Source organism: Gopherus evgoodei, chromosome 10 (assembly GCF_007399415.2).
Source record: "Gopherus evgoodei ecotype Sinaloan lineage chromosome 10, rGopEvg1_v1.p, whole genome shotgun sequence".
In the NCBI taxonomy this organism is placed as follows: Eukaryota; Metazoa; Chordata; order Testudines; family Testudinidae; genus Gopherus; species Gopherus evgoodei.
Window position 1 is genome coordinate 23,599,618 of NC_044331.1, and position 15,283 is coordinate 23,614,900.

The 15,283-nt window shown below is 47.8% G+C and overlaps 1 protein-coding gene across 4 annotated transcripts in view; it reads right to left on the reverse strand.

Annotated features, from left to right (window-relative positions):
• Window positions 1-4,798: 4,798 nt before the first annotated feature.
• Window positions 4,799-15,283, reverse strand: part of MYO5C (myosin VC) — a 59,071-nt gene continuing 48,586 nt past the window's right edge. For 2 of the 4 annotated variants that reach the window (XM_030577447.1, XM_030577448.1), the window contains 9 exons: window positions 15,158-15,245; window positions 14,551-14,652; window positions 12,203-12,357; window positions 10,867-10,956; window positions 9,288-9,438; window positions 7,532-7,814; window positions 6,242-6,416; window positions 5,568-5,648; window positions 4,799-5,326 (listed from right to left, as the gene is read on the reverse strand). In XM_030577447.1, the coding sequence (XP_030433307.1) occupies window positions 5,174-5,326; window positions 5,568-5,648; window positions 6,242-6,416; window positions 7,532-7,814; window positions 9,288-9,438; window positions 10,867-10,956; window positions 12,203-12,357; window positions 14,551-14,652; window positions 15,158-15,245 (1,278 nt within the window). In that variant the 3' untranslated portion in view covers window positions 4,799-5,173. The other 2 variants (XM_030577450.1, XM_030577449.1) reach the window with 2 other exon arrangements.

Sequence of the window (15,283 nt, forward strand, 5' to 3'; positions counted from 1 at the left end):
CACCTGGCATTTCCTGCACTCGCGGTGAGCGAACAGGTCTGTGTGAGGAACCATTTCCACTTCCGGAAAGCGGGACGCCTCACATGGGGCAGAGTGATGACTCGTAAGACAGGAAAGACCTGCTGAGTCAAAGAGATAAGACGTTCCGAACGCCTGGGAGAAAGGACGTCGCCAGCTCCATCGAGTGGGCCATGCAAAAGACCCGGAAATGGATGGCCTCCTGACAAAAAAAAAAAAAGGGGAAGGACTATGTCCCCCCTGAATGCTTATGAAGCACCTGGCCATTGTGTTGGCTGTAAACACCGAGATACAACGGTCTCGCAGCTGCCGATGGAACCCCTGGCATGCCAGGCGGACTACTCTCATTTTTGGGGCATTAATGAGGAATGCCAGCTCCCTAGAAGACCGAAGGCCTTAAGCTCGGAGGTGACCACGAGCACTCGAGCAGAGAGATGATGCGTCCGCCGTCAGGGGCAGTGAGGGCTGGGGCGGATGAAACCGCATCCTGTCCACACCAAGGAGGGAGTTAGCCACCACTCTAGGGAGCCTAAGGCGTTCGAGGGAACGGTGACTACCATGACCATTGGCTCCCTGTCCAAGCGGTACGCCGAGGTGGGCCGGACTTGGAGAGGACGGAGGCGGAGCTTGGCGCGTTTGGTTACAAACTTGCGGGCAACCATGGACCCAGGAGACTGAGACAAGAACGAGCTGAGGTCGTTGGGAAAGCCTTCAGACCTCAGATGATTGATGCCATCGCCTAAAACCGCAGTTGCGATAAGCAGGCTCCGGCTAGGTAGGAGACCAAGATAGCCCCTAGGAAGCCCAACCTCTGCGTGGGAACCAGAGCGGATTGCTCTATTAGTAATCATCAGGCCTTGATCTGTGAATAAGACCGTGACGATGCCCACGGGCTGAGTGGTTTGTGTGTCAGAGTCTCCTCGGATAAGCGAATCGTCCCAATACGGAAAAACGCATATCCGACATAGCTACGGTAGGCGGCGACTATGGCCGTAAACCGGGAGTATTCACCGCTGGCTATAAAGCGGAGGCATCTCCCATGCGGAGGGAAGATGGCATTGCAAAATTACGCGTCCTTCCTATCCAGGGCGGCATAGTAGCCCCCCTGAGGCAAGGATGGAATAATGGTTCCCAGGGATACCATGCAGAACTTCAACCTTATCCCAAACCGGTTGAGTCCATGCAGGACCAGGGAGGTCTGACCTGTGGTCGAGTGGGGGACTAGGGCATAACGGGAGTAAAATCCCTAGCCCCTTTCGTCCGCTGAAGGGGGACAGGGCTGGAGCAATTTTAAGGTGGTACCTATGCTCCATCGTGCGCAGGACCCAGCGATCTAAAAGTAACTGGGGCCATGCCAGGAGAAAGCGGGATCAGGATCCCGTCCTGCGACTGGTACACCGCCCTCCGGCGAACCTTGGAAGGTCCGTCTTTGGTCCCAGTGGTAATTGCGAGGGACCTTGACTTTGGCTTTTTAGGGGGCCTGACGTTTGTCTGCGACCACCTTGGCCTTGCCGTTTTCCAGAGTTCTGCCTCTGGCTAGGCACAGAGTATGGCGGCTGGGGCCATAAAGGCCTGCGTTTGGTCGCAGGCGTATACATGCTGAGACGCATTAGGACCCTATTGTCCAGCAGGCTTCGCAGTCTGGGGCTGTCTCTGCCGCGAAGATGCCTTTACCAACAAAGGGTAAATTCTTTCCCCCGTCCTCCAAGACGGCAGCGAACTCTAGGTGGGAGGTTCGAGGGAGAAACTCCTCCACCCAGGTGCTATAATTATCGCAGCTAAGCAAGGCTTGTTGCTTTGCTACCCAGAGGTGCAGGGCCCCTGCAGAGTACACCTTGCACTCGCCAAGGCTCTTTCCGCTTCGGGGCTGGCGCCCGCTGGCCATGATACCAGGATCGTGGTCCTGAGCATAAAATCCGCGCATATGGGGTGACACGGATGCGTGTCCGGACGGCCATGGAGGTACTAAAAGAGGGCACGGGCCGAGTCCCTGACTCACTCGGACCTTGCCCAACTCGGCACCGGGGACCGGCATCGGGAGGCGTATCGGTACCTGGAACGAGATCCAGACGCGCAACCAGAACGGTGTCGGGAGGTCGACCGAGATCTCGAGGCTCGGAGAAGAGCTACAGGAGTCAAGGTACCTGCCCCGGTGCCAGATGTCGGAACGGTGCCGATAGCGGGTCGGCGAACGGGATACCGACCGGTGCAGCGAGTGTGACCAGTACCGAGGAAAACAGTACCGGGACTGCCAGTGGTGTCCGGCGTGCCGACAGGACTTGGAGCGTCTGCGGGACCATGATCATAGATGGTGCCGCTCTGCTGTACTGACAGGGGACAGTCCCTTGAAGAGACTGTATTACCCGTACCGGCGGTGCCCGGGTCAGGCAGCACTGACTCCGTCATGGCACTGAGAGCCCTCGCCGTTGGTAACATCTCCGGCGCACAGGGAACAGCAGGCTCAACCACAGTGCGTACTGGGGAGCTGTCAGGCACCGGATTCGACGGCCCTCGTGGGGCCGGGATCCATGGTACCGAGGTCATCAGAGCTTCGGTAGGTGCCGGTGCCGGGAGAACCGAGTTAGATAAGCCGTCTGGCTGGGGTGCCGTCAGCACTGAAGCAGCGGGAGTAATACGCTCAACCACGGCGCGTGCCGGGGAGCCGTCGGGCACCGGATTCTACGGCCCTTGCGGGACCGGGATCGACGGTGCCGACGTCATCGGTGCCGCAGCAGGTGTCGGTGCCGGGCGATCCGACTTAGACTAGCCCTCTGGCCGCGGTGCCGTGGGCACGGAAGCAGCCGGAGAATTAGCTCGACCACGGCGCGTGCCGGGGAGCCGTCAGGCGCCGGATACTACGGCCCTTGCGGGACCGGGATCGACGGTGCCGACGTCATCGGTGCCGCAGCAGGTGTCGGTGCCGGGCGATCCGACGTAGACGAGCCCTCTGGCTGCGGTGCCGTTGGCACGGAAGCAGCCGGAGCAATACGCTCAACCACGGCGCGTGCCGGGGAGCCGTCAGGCACCGGATTCTACGGTCCGTGTGGGACCGGGATCGACGGTGCCGACGCCATCGGTGCCGCAGCAGGTGTCGGTGCCGGGCGATCCGACGTAGACGAGCCCTCTGGCTGCGGTGCCGTTGGCACGGAAGCAGCCGGAGCAATACGCTCAACCACGGCGCGTGCCGGGGAGCCGTCAGGCACCGGATTCTACGGCCCGTGTGGGACCGGGATCGACGGTGCCGACGCCATCGGTGCCGCAGCAGGTGTCGGTGCCGGGCGATCCGACGTAGACGAGCCCTCTGGCTGCGGTGCCGCTGGCACGGAAGCAGCAGGAGCAATACGCTCAACCACGGCGCGTGCCGGGGAGCCGTCAGGCACCGGATTCCACGGCCCTTGTGGGACCGGGATCGACGGTGACGACGTCATCGGTGCCGTAGCAGGCGTCAGCGCCGGGCGATCCGACTAGACGAGCTCTCTGGCTGCGGTGCCGCTGGCACGGAAGCAGCAGGAGCAATACGCTCAACCACGGCGCGTGCCGGGGAGCCGTCAGGCACCGGATTCTACGGCCCTTATGGGACCGGGATCGACGGTGACGACGTCATCGGTGCCGTAGTAGGTGTCAGCGCCGGGCGATCCGACTAGACGAGCTCTCTGGCTGCGGTGCCGCTGGCACGGAAGCAGCAGGAGCAATACGCTCAACCACGGCGCGTGCCGGGGAGCCGTCAGGCACCGGATTCTACGGCCCTCGTGGGACCGGGATCGACGGTGCCGACGTCGTCGGTGCCGGGCGAGCCATCTTAGACGAGCCGTCTAGCTGTGGTGCAGCTGGCACAGAAGCAGCAGGAGCAGTAAGTTCTACCACGGCGCGAGCCGGGGAGCTGCCAGGCACCGGATTCCCTGGTCCTGGGGGACTGGAATCGACGGAGCTGAAGTCATCGGTGCCTCTGCAGGCCGGATAACGCAACTGAGGCGAGCTCTCTGGCTGCGATGCAGGTGGCACGGAAGTAGCGGGAGCAGGGGGCTCAACCACGGCGCGTGCCGGGGAGCCGCCAGGCACCAGCAGGAATCGTAGACTCTCTCGACCTCGGAAGAAGGGAACGGTGCCGAGTCGACATCGGTGCCGGCGACGGTCGGTGCCGGAAGGCCTTGGTGGTACCGGCGGGGTCCGGTGCCGAGGAGGCGCTTCTGCCCGCCGCTTGAACATCGCTCCGCGCCCAAGGTGGAGGGGTAAGTGAAAGTCCCGCACCTTTTTGTTCTCGGCTTAAAAGCCTTGCAAATGGGGCACTTATCTGTCAAGTGTGATTCTTCAAACAGGAGTCATGTAGATCTCTCTTCGGCCGCGGCTTCTGGCAAGCCGGGCCCCTTTTGAAAACCCGGTGAGCCATGCATGGCTCCGGCACTGGGCTCATGGAAGGGGCTACTTCCTGAACCCCGCTAACTAAACTAACCATGTTAGCAAGGAAAACACGTATAACCATACAAATATATATATAAAAGTGTTATAACTGCATAATTATATACGAGAAAACGAGTAGCTAGGGAAGTGGAGGTCAGCTAAGCCGCGCTCCACTGTTCCAACGACCGACACGGGCGGTAAGAAGGAACTGAGGAGCGGGTGGGCCGGCAGGAGTATATATGGAGCGCCATGGTGGCGCCACTCTAGGGGGCGACCTGCCGGCCCACTGAGTTGCTAGGGTAAAAGTTTTCCGACGAATGTGCACGCGCGGCGCGTACACCTAACTGGAATGGATATGAGCAATCACTCGAAGAAGAACATAGTAGCTGTTACACCATGAGAGAGATCGAGCATGTTGTTCCCTTACTGGTGATCTGTCCAAGAACATGGAGCACCAATACAAATTTGTCTCAAAGAAACTTCCTTCGTAGGGCTCCAAAACTGTAAAGTGCATAGCTGCTGGATATAGTATCGACCTTTGTAAAAATGCAGTGGAGAATGGACAATACTAAGAAAAGAAAGGAGGGGGGTTTTGTATTTATTCCTACTGCTGATGTCCCGATTCCAAAAGTAGTTTTTAAAAGTATATTGCATAGACAGACACTGCACTATATCCCAGTTGCGGGGAAACCAGCCATAAAAGTTTGCTCTTCATTTAGTCTTTGAGGACAGGGTGGCAAATCCTTTGTATTTTTTATTACACTCTTGTGAGAAAGCCAAGTTTGAAACTGCTGGGAATTTGTATAATTTCTAAGGCATGTGGAGATGGGGTGTAAGGAAATGTCACTTGAAAGAGATATTTGGTATCAAGCATCAGTTGTGGAATATCCTCTCGATTATTGAGCATAGCCTGCAAATAGAACAAAGAGAGACTTACTGTCAAGAAGATACAAAGTGGTAAAACCCAAAAAGGCTTGCTTTCCCATTATGCTAATAATTTTTTTTCTTGTCAGTCCCAAAGGGTACAGAAGAGCAGTAACTTTTGTTCTGGTTTGAATTTAAAGCCGAGCATGAACATGTACCATTGTAAAACAGTGTGCGCAAAATATCGTAACTTGACTGTGTGTATGAAAATAATGTAAGGCTCTTACCTGGACTTTGCGAACGAACGATGGGGACACCCTTTTCTCAAAATCATCAATAGGAGTGTATGAATTGAGGATCTTTACTATCTGCATAAATGAGAAAAGACTTTTAATAATTGTAACCCATGCTAGAAAAAAGGAACAGTTTGGAAGGAAGAGGCATTAAAATTATGCCCCCATTCATATCTAACTGACTGAAGTCATTGTAAGCACTTGTACTGTAAGGAGGTAGATTATTAACTGGTAAATTAGTGAGTGATTCTATATGTGATAATTACATAGGCTCATCCCCAAAAGTATCAGAGAGGAGAAGGGTGAAGTGGGTACATGGTGGAAATGGCTGAAATGATTAAAGGAAACCCATTAAAAAACAAAGAAAAAAAAAGAGCTTTGTGACAGACAAAGGAAATGATACTGGAGAATAGAGAAGAGGACAGGTCTGGAGCAGGATCCAAACAGAACAGGGCAGACAGGCATCAAAGACAGAAAAGTAGAAAATACAAAGGAATCCGAGAATCAAACATTAAAGCTGGGGAGGCCTGGGTTGGAACATTTGGCCAGGGACGAGCTGTTATAAAAGTGGGATGCTGATCACTCTGTCTGCAGCCAGGATTATTTCACACATGAATTATAAGATTCTACAATTGGTGCTGCCAACAGAAAATGACAGAGTTTATTACCTGCACAGCAGACAGGGATGTACAGCGTTCATATATCTCCTTGGCATCATCGTCTGTGATCTTTTTGACCTGAAGGAGCCAGCCTGCCTGAGAGAGAGGTTCCAAAGTTTCCTTGGCAGAACTGCTCTGCAGATTCTTTTCTTTAAGCCATTCTTCTAAGTAGCTGATATTACATCTGGGTTTAAACCAAAAACAAGCATAGAAATGTCAGTTTCCCCTCACAAACTAGTAACAATAAAGCAATCTGCAAATGAATCTCATTAAAGAAACACTGTCAGTTCAAAATTCATACATATTAAGCAAAAAATATATTTAGAAACCACTCCTCTTAGATTATTAAAACTGACTAATTTAAAAATCAGATTTCCCTTTCATCATTTTATCCTGTTCACATTTTGTATTTCATGAACTTTGGACAATGAGTTTCTTTGTTGTTTATACAAAGGCCCTAGTCAGTTTCATACATTAGCAGGATGTGGCAGCATTACATGGGATTGTGTTAAAATACTGCTATTCCTTTAAAAATACACTTTCACAGCATCCTCAAGAGAGCCAGGAGATGACAGCAACTTTTGCACATTCCCAACCTGGACCAGATTCTCATAATTGATGACCTATAGGTGAAAGCTCCTGTCTCCCATTGCCACTTTCCCGGACGATTTAAGGCCTATAGGCTTTATCTATTGATTTTCTTTCAGCTCTGTCTCCAGACTGTCTAATGGGATGTAACTGAACTGTGTATCTTTTGCAATGATTTATGAGCATATTCTCCTCCTTATCCACATAAGGGCAAAAAGAAGAGGAGCCCTCAGCCAAATCCCTGCTGGATTTGCACCTGATTCTTGCCTCATCATTAAGGGTGGGAAGATAATTCAGCAATTCTGCCAATCAGGGAATGTTGTATCCAATCTCCACAGTAAAATCCACTTTAAAATGCCTCTGTGTGTAAATTAGCATGGCAAGAGCCATAGATGGGTTGCAGGCTAAAGGAGAAAATAAGTGCTCCAGAACTGGGCTTCTGAGTCTCTCTGCCCCTCCAGACTGTACTGCGTGTCCCTGTATTAATGTTATATGTAAAGTACACTTGTGATAAGCACTGTATCGTGGAGTATGCTAGGATCAGCAAACTAATTCACAGAAAAATTAAAATCTACTTTTTCAAGCCAGAGGGACAAAAATAATCACCACGGAATGTTCACAGTGTATCCAATGGCACAAGTGATAGAACTACAGTAAGTTAAAAAATCCCATCTCTCAGAAAACTGCTTACTGAATCTTTATTGGCTTTACCTTATCTGCATTCCTTTCCTACAAGAGCACATGTCCTTGCGGAGGAAAAGACTATTAAGGGTGACAGCTCCAATCAGAAAGAAAAGCTGCTTCACTGCCTGCTTTAGAAGCTCTGTGTCCAAGCCGTTCTGGCACATTGTGCTATAAAAATAGCTGAGCTGTTGCAGGATGGAGGTCATTGTGTAAGTATCGGTGTCGTCTATACTAGAAGAACGTTTACGGAATCCTGTAGGTTTCATGCCAGAAATTCCTTGGAGACTTTCATATTCAAGCATCCCTGGTACTGAAAAGCAACAGGAAATCATTTGTAACACCAACAACATGTAGGGTCCTTTTAATATGGTAATTTACTTTTGGGAACAAATATTTTAAAGCTGTATTGTTTAAAGTTTTTAAATTGGAGTTTCTCATTACTCCAGTAATAAAGGAGGACAGGGGTTTGCATGTGAAAATTGTGTGTGCTTTCAGGCTAGATTTCAAGAACCTCATCTTTATGTGGCAGCTCAGTACGGTAGCCCAAAAGGGAGAAGGAGAACACTGTAGATGAAGGAAGCCATTCCTTGCACCACATCCAGCAAGATGAGCGTTTTTAGACCTTTCGGGCAGATATACACTCATGCTTCTTTGGGCGGTGTCTAGCGTACACTCCTCTGTAGCCCCCCAGCATAAGTATAAATAGCAGGGCTGCCCGGAGGATTCAGGAGGCCTGTGGCAAAGCAATTTCAGGGGCCCGTTCCATAAAAAAAGTTGCAATACTATAGAATACTATATTCTCGTGGGGCCCCTGCAGGGTGCTGGTATGTATGAGAGTACATATCCTACACCATCTCAACTTGTCCAAGCTCTGCCTGCCTGTCTATGCTGCTAGTTTTAGCAGTGTAGTGTCTTGTTGCCTCCCTGCTGTTGAAGCCCTTCTCTGCAGCCTTCCCTCAGCTAGAGGGGGAAATGCTCTGGCAGGGGGGAGGCAGTGAGGAAAGGCTCTGGCAGTGGGGAGCTGCTGAAGCCTCTCTCTGCTGCCTCCCCTCTGCTAGAGGCTCTCTCTGATGCGTGTAGCTACACACTGCAGTGTGCATGCAGCCTCTTTTTCACTGCAGCAAGTAGCTACGTGTACTCTACATGATAACACCAGTGGTGTGTAATGTAGACATAGCCTTAGTGTGAGTTAATTTGGGAAAACTAAAACAAAAAACAAACTACTGTCATGAATAATTAGAAAAATACAAAGGAAAAAAGCCACTGTAAAATGTCTAGTGAAAACAACAATACAGAAATGGAATACACTGCTGCTTAATAGCTTGCCTTAATAGTCTTGGCTGGTTAGAAATATAGGGGGGTGGAGTGGGGAAGGACAGGATGGAAGTAGAAGCAGAAACATGTTATGTAATATTTCCTATCTGAAACTCCCCTTTTTAGGAAAATAAAATCAATCAGCCCCCTCCTCCCCCCTTCAGACCCGTAACATGTTGCTAAACACTCAATTTATACATCGTCCACGGCTGCCCTAGCTAGCCCTTTGTGCTCCAGGGCCGTGCCCCACACTGAGAAACGCTGCTGCAAGAGGGAAAAAACATTCAAACTTCTGGTGAGTGTACAGTCAACGTACACAGATGTATCGATACGTACACACGTTTCTGTGTGTGTATGCGCAACAGGGCATAGTTCATCCCTAGTCTTGTGTCTCTGTATAAGATTTATTCAAAATACTTTAGCAGCTACTAGTGCATTTACTTTCATTGGTTATTTTCTTCCTTCTTACCTATCATTGGCTGAATGTTATTCTCCATTACATGAATGAATTGGTGATAGATACGAATGGCCAAGTCACTAAGAATTTGTCTGTATTCTGAAAGATCAAAATGTTTCAAACAGTTCATATTCTGACGTGGAGTATTTTGCTTCATGAATTCCTGAAAGACAGTTGTAAATGCATCAATATGACAATGCTGTTAATGCCATCATTATCAATAGATCTGAACAGTGCTACACATGAACTAGATCAGTGAGTTGTGTGTGCGCGCATCCACACTCTCAAAATGGGTCAAACTTACTGCTGTCTTGAGATGCTCCTACTACTCATGGATTTCATCGACATCAATAGACACATTTTTCTACTTAATGCTCATTCGGTGTCTGATCAAAAAACCCAGTATAGCCAAAGGAAAGACTCACATTGACTTCAGTGGGCTTTGAATCAGGTGCTAGATCATTTACTTGGAAAGCATCAGATTGATTTTTTCCTGCAAAAAGTCTCTTTTGTTTAAACTGTATGAGAGAAAAATTCAAATGTGCCTCTTCAACTTTTAATGGTTTAAAATGCTCTCATTTCTGTACTTTGTAAAAAGCCAAGTTTCTGATATGAATATTAATATGGCAGCATTTTCAGCCTCTCAAAAACAGGGTTAATAATAGGTTCCAACAGCTGACAGACAACATTATTAGCTCAGGATTTTTAAACCTGACCCAAAGTCCCACATTTGAATTTTGTATCTTTGTAATGAGACGAAAAACCCAGGATTGAAATGCTCTCAAGCTTGGGGTTTTGAAATGCTCACTCTCTCAAAGTTTGGAATGTTCAGACTCGCATTTGGTTCATTACAGAGATGGATTAAAGCTGCAAACTTGGATCCAAGCCCAGAATCATGTTTTGGGTTGAAACACACCTCCAATTCTGCAATTAAATTGTGAAAGAATTGCATTGCATTGTCTTGCCTTTACTTCAGTCAAAGCCCTTTCTGATCAAACTTTGCTATTATCACTATAACCACCAGGGACAGTATTGCAGCTTGCAGAGTACACAGAAGTGCTTACAACCTGGGTTGAGTGAAAGGTGTTTTCTCTTTGTAGGGATTCACGAGAATACTGTCTTTTAGTTTCAGACCATATGGGTTTCTATCCCTCACTCATCAAGTATCACTTTAAGTTTGGGGTTTAAAGAACTGATAACTAGCAATGAAATTCAGCTTTATCTGGTTTAAGATGAAACTGACTATTTTACTACCATGTGTCTTTGATTTCATTCCGAGTTGTAACTTTGTTACCATTTGATTAATAAGTAATGTCTGCCCCAAGCAGTAACAGTTGAGTGAAAGAAAAGGTGAAAGTTATTTTTAAATACAACTGTTTACTGTTAGTGTTTGAAACACCTTCCTAAGTGACTTTGGACAAGCTGTTCTATTCCACTGGATCACCTCTAAGCCAAAAATCACTAGTACACAGAAGGATACAAATTTCAGGCCCTTTCGGTGAGCTAGTCCCATCTGATGATCTCTGCCCCATTTGGGTATAAAATTCAGTGAAATTATGTAAAATATGTGACATGAGGAAATAATTCCTACCTCTTCCCCGCTGTATTGTTTCAAACAGTTAAGAAAATGGTATGTATTGGAGAGCCAAAAGGACAACATCTCAAAATTTTCAGCATGTTCCTAAACAACGACATATAAAAACAACCTTTTTAAACATGATCCCTTAAAGTTTAATTTGATTTTATTATTGAAACTTATGATCAACACAGAGTTAGTGCAGTAGCATCAAGCTACAGTGAAAAGAGGAAACAGTATCTGTAAAGCACTATCTATACAGAAAATGTGCCCATGTCTACAATGGCCTTAAAATCTTTTGTTTGTATATAATTTAAATGTAGTGGTACCATGGGTTGGCTAGACAGTGTATATGGGGCTCCGAAAATTACTGGAAGTCTTCCTGCAAAAGGACTGAACACTGTATGCATACACAACTGAAATTCAATTATATGGAAGTACTGCTTTGAAATTCAGCTGTTGGGCCTATATAAAAGTTACAGCTGTGTTTAAACATGGTTCTTGGTAACAAGGTGCTGACATGCTTTCCTTGCTCAGTGTAAGGGGTGTACTGGATTATAAATTTGTTTACAAACTTGAGTTTGTAGGTTCCATATATGCTACACGTTAAACTGCATAAAACATGTTTCACTTCCATCTGTGCCACAAAACAGAACTGTGCCTTTTGCTTTTCTGGGTCACTAGGCCACAACATAATATCCAGGTACTGCATGGTGGAATTTGTAGTGCAGATGGGACCACACACAGAGGGTCCTAGCTTATGGCATGGTTTTGTAAGTTGGTTTACAACATGTTTTTTTAGGATTCAGATCGGTTAGTGCCAGGCTAGCAAGAACTGTGTATGCAATTACACTGTTGGAACTGTAAGTGGCAATAGTACCCTAGATTCTATACAATGCAGCCTTGTAATAAATACACACTTCAAACCTCATCTCTGTCCAAAAAGAAGCCCAATATCATGTGTTTGGAAATACTTCATGCAACAAACTCTTACCATGGCTGAAAATACAGTAAAACTTATTTAGCTACTAACTTTTAGATGTACTGTATTGGATGTTATGGCTCAATTTTGTAAGCTTTTTGGGAGAGGGAAATCTTTATGTAGTATGTATGTACTGTGTTAGCACAATAGGCCCTTCACCCCTGGCTGGGGTCTGTAGGAGCTACTGCAGTGCAACTAAACCAAAGCATTGTCACCATCTATGATATTCCTAACTCAGGAGGGCCCGGGGATGACAAATATCAACATTTTTCCATGTATGATATGTGCATATTGTAAGCCTGTCAGTCCATGTACAATGAAACCAATAAAATAGTAGAATAAAGCAAAATACACAAGAAATACTCCTACCTTAATAACTTGTTTGATACCATTAGTGGTTATACTCATGAAAGATTTCAGCATGTCACCATCATTCAGATAATCTGCATATCTCACACACATGAACAGGATGTAAGCTGGTAGGCCCGGAATCATATTTACTACCACTCCACGAGGCTTTAGATCTGAGCAAAGCAGAGTAAAAGCGGGTGTTATTACACATTGTAGATACAAAGGTAGTATCAGCATCTAGTCTTACTTAAATAGGTAAAAAGCACTGGATTAACTTCTAACCACGCTATTGATTAACCAGTTTGTGGATGAATTCTCTTTTCCTGTATAATTACTAGAGCTGGTCAGGAAACTGCCATCAGAATGATTTCCCAGTGCCAAATTCGCTATCTGCAAAATTCAGATTTTCTGTCAGAAAATCATTCCCAGCACCATGGCTCACCCACTCCTTGGTAGCCCAGGTTTTCTGTCTCCCGGGCAACCCGCCAGGTGTGCTGCCTCTAAGCTGAGCTCCCTGCCTCACCCACAGCTGCCGGGGAGCTGGTGCTCCATAAATTCCCAGCTTCCCACTGTGGGGAAGCTGAGGACTGGCAGTGGCCAGGAGGGCTGCAGGGGAGTGGGTATGCCTGAGGAGCACTGGCTCCCAGCACACAATTAGGCAAGGGAGGCAGGGAGATGGCTGGACAGCAGGATGTTTTAGAGAAATTGCATTTCAGTTCTTCTCAAAGTGCCCTCCCAATAGAAAATTTCACATGTCCAACTTTTTGTTCTGAATCAGAATGGATTTTTTTCCAGAAGCATGAAATTTTCTGCAGGACAGAAATTTTGGTACCTGCTCAGCTCTATTATTACAATGCAATACATTTCCATTTAGCATCCCTCATAGAAATATATAAAAAAATGCATGCTGCTGCCACTCTGGAGCCGCTGCAGGTAAGCAGCGCCAGGCTGGAGCCCACACCTGAACCCCTCCTGCACCCCACACCCCTGCTCTGAGCCTCCTGCCAGCACCGCAGCCCCCTGCCGGCACCGCAACCCCCTGCCACACCCCACACCCCTCTTGCACCCCAACCCCCTGCCCTGAGCCTCCTGCTGCACCCCACCCCCCTGCCCTGAGCCCCCTGCCGGCACCACAACCCCCTGCTACACCCCACACCTCTCCTGCACCCCAACCTCCTGCCCTGAGCCTCCTGCTGCACCCCACCCCCTGCCCTGAGCCCCTTCCTGCACTCTGCACCCCAACCCCTTGCCCTGAGCATTCTCCCTGCACCCCAACCCCCTGCCCAGAGCCCTCTCCTGCACTCCACACACCCCCCTGCACCCCAACCCCCTGCCCTGGGCCCCCTTATACACCTTACACCCCTCCTGTGCCCCAACCCCTTGTCCTGAGCCCCTTCCTGTGCACTGCACTCCCTCCCACATCCCACACTCCCTCCACACTCCAACCCCCTGCCCCAGCCTGCATGCAATTTCCCTATCCAGACGTGGCCCTCGGGCCAAAAAGTTTGCCCGCCCTTGTGCTATGCCTAGATATTATGGTAACTGGTGCTAAATAAATATCCTATATAGATAAGAAGAGCAAGTGGGTAGAAGACTGGATGAGGGACCAAAGAGGAGAGGTCACACACACTGCCACCCAGAGGATTCAGGGGCCTGGGGCAAAGCAGGGGAGTTGCTGCGCTTGTATTCACCCAGCGGCGGTCCGGGTCTTCGGCGGCATTTCGGCAGCAGGGGATTCTTCAGTCACTCTGCATCGTTGGCAGCACTGAAGGGCCCCCCTCCACCGAAATGCCGCTGAAGACCCAGACAGCTGCTGGGCAAGGGCTCACGGGGCTCCTGGGGGGCCTGGGGCCTGTGGCAAATTGCCCCACTTGCCCCCACCCCTGGGTGGCCCTGGTCACACAGCCCAGAGTCACACAGCAAGAACAGTCCAATTGAAACATTCTGTATCCCTGAAGTTTTGAGAGCAGGGGCTTGTGATTTCAGCAGCGGGGTACAGACAACTTCTAGCAAAGTTCTAGAGATAATGACTTACAGACAAGGAAGGAAAATTAAACTCAGGTCCTGGAGTACTTGAGATTTCTAGTTTCAGAAGTGAACAAACAAGAAGATAGACAGCAGAGTCAGAGATATGAGACAAATGAGTTTTCACCAGATACAATACTTCTGTCTTTGAAACACTTTGAATCAAGCAGTAATAGAAAGTAATAGTATGGTGCCCCTAAGAGTAAAGTGAGAGAGAAGGGAGATAAAGAGATCAAAGTTAATAATGAGTACAACTGAAATGAACAAATCTTGGATTTTTTTTAACATGCTGTATCAAATATAATTAAATGTGGCTGTAATTCAAAGTGTTACTGAAGTACCAAGGATGAGATTTTTAATAATTCTTGCTTCATCTTCCTTTCTGTACTCCATCATTCCAATGTACTCCTTAGGAGGCAGAGCTGGCACATGTGTTTCATTGGCTGTCAAAAGTAAACGTACTCTTACTTACAGGCTAATGTAATGTTAACATGTTAAATAAACTATGAGAAACATGCAGTTCTTATGGCCAGAAACATACTGTAGCTCCTGTTTGCAATAATTATCTCAATTTATGGCTCAGGTACTGTCGGTCAATTCCTGCTCATATTACTCACATGAGTAGTCTCACTGACTCCTGTGGGACTATTTGCCCTAAACAAGTGAGGCTTTGGCTACCCATCCCAATATTAGTCAGGTTTTCAACCTTTAAAACTCTTAGAATGAAAACTAATTCTGAAAAAAGTGTACACACACAGTCACACATTTACAAAATGGGCTGAAAAAGACGGAAAACATTTATGAAATTTTTGCTAATGCTTTCCCATCTTTTGTTGTTGTTGAAAGATTGAATTTCACAACTTTTGGACCCTCTTTTTCTCTCATATACACATATACCCTGTATTACACATTCAAAACTATTTTAAACTTAAAAAAAATAAGTCCTACCTTTTTCAATAGTCTTGGTAAGAGCCTTGATCTGATCCTGCAATTTTTTTATTATTCTGTCTTTCATGTCTAACTCTTCTTCAAGATCCTACAATAATCAAATAAAGATGGAGAGTAACTAGTCAA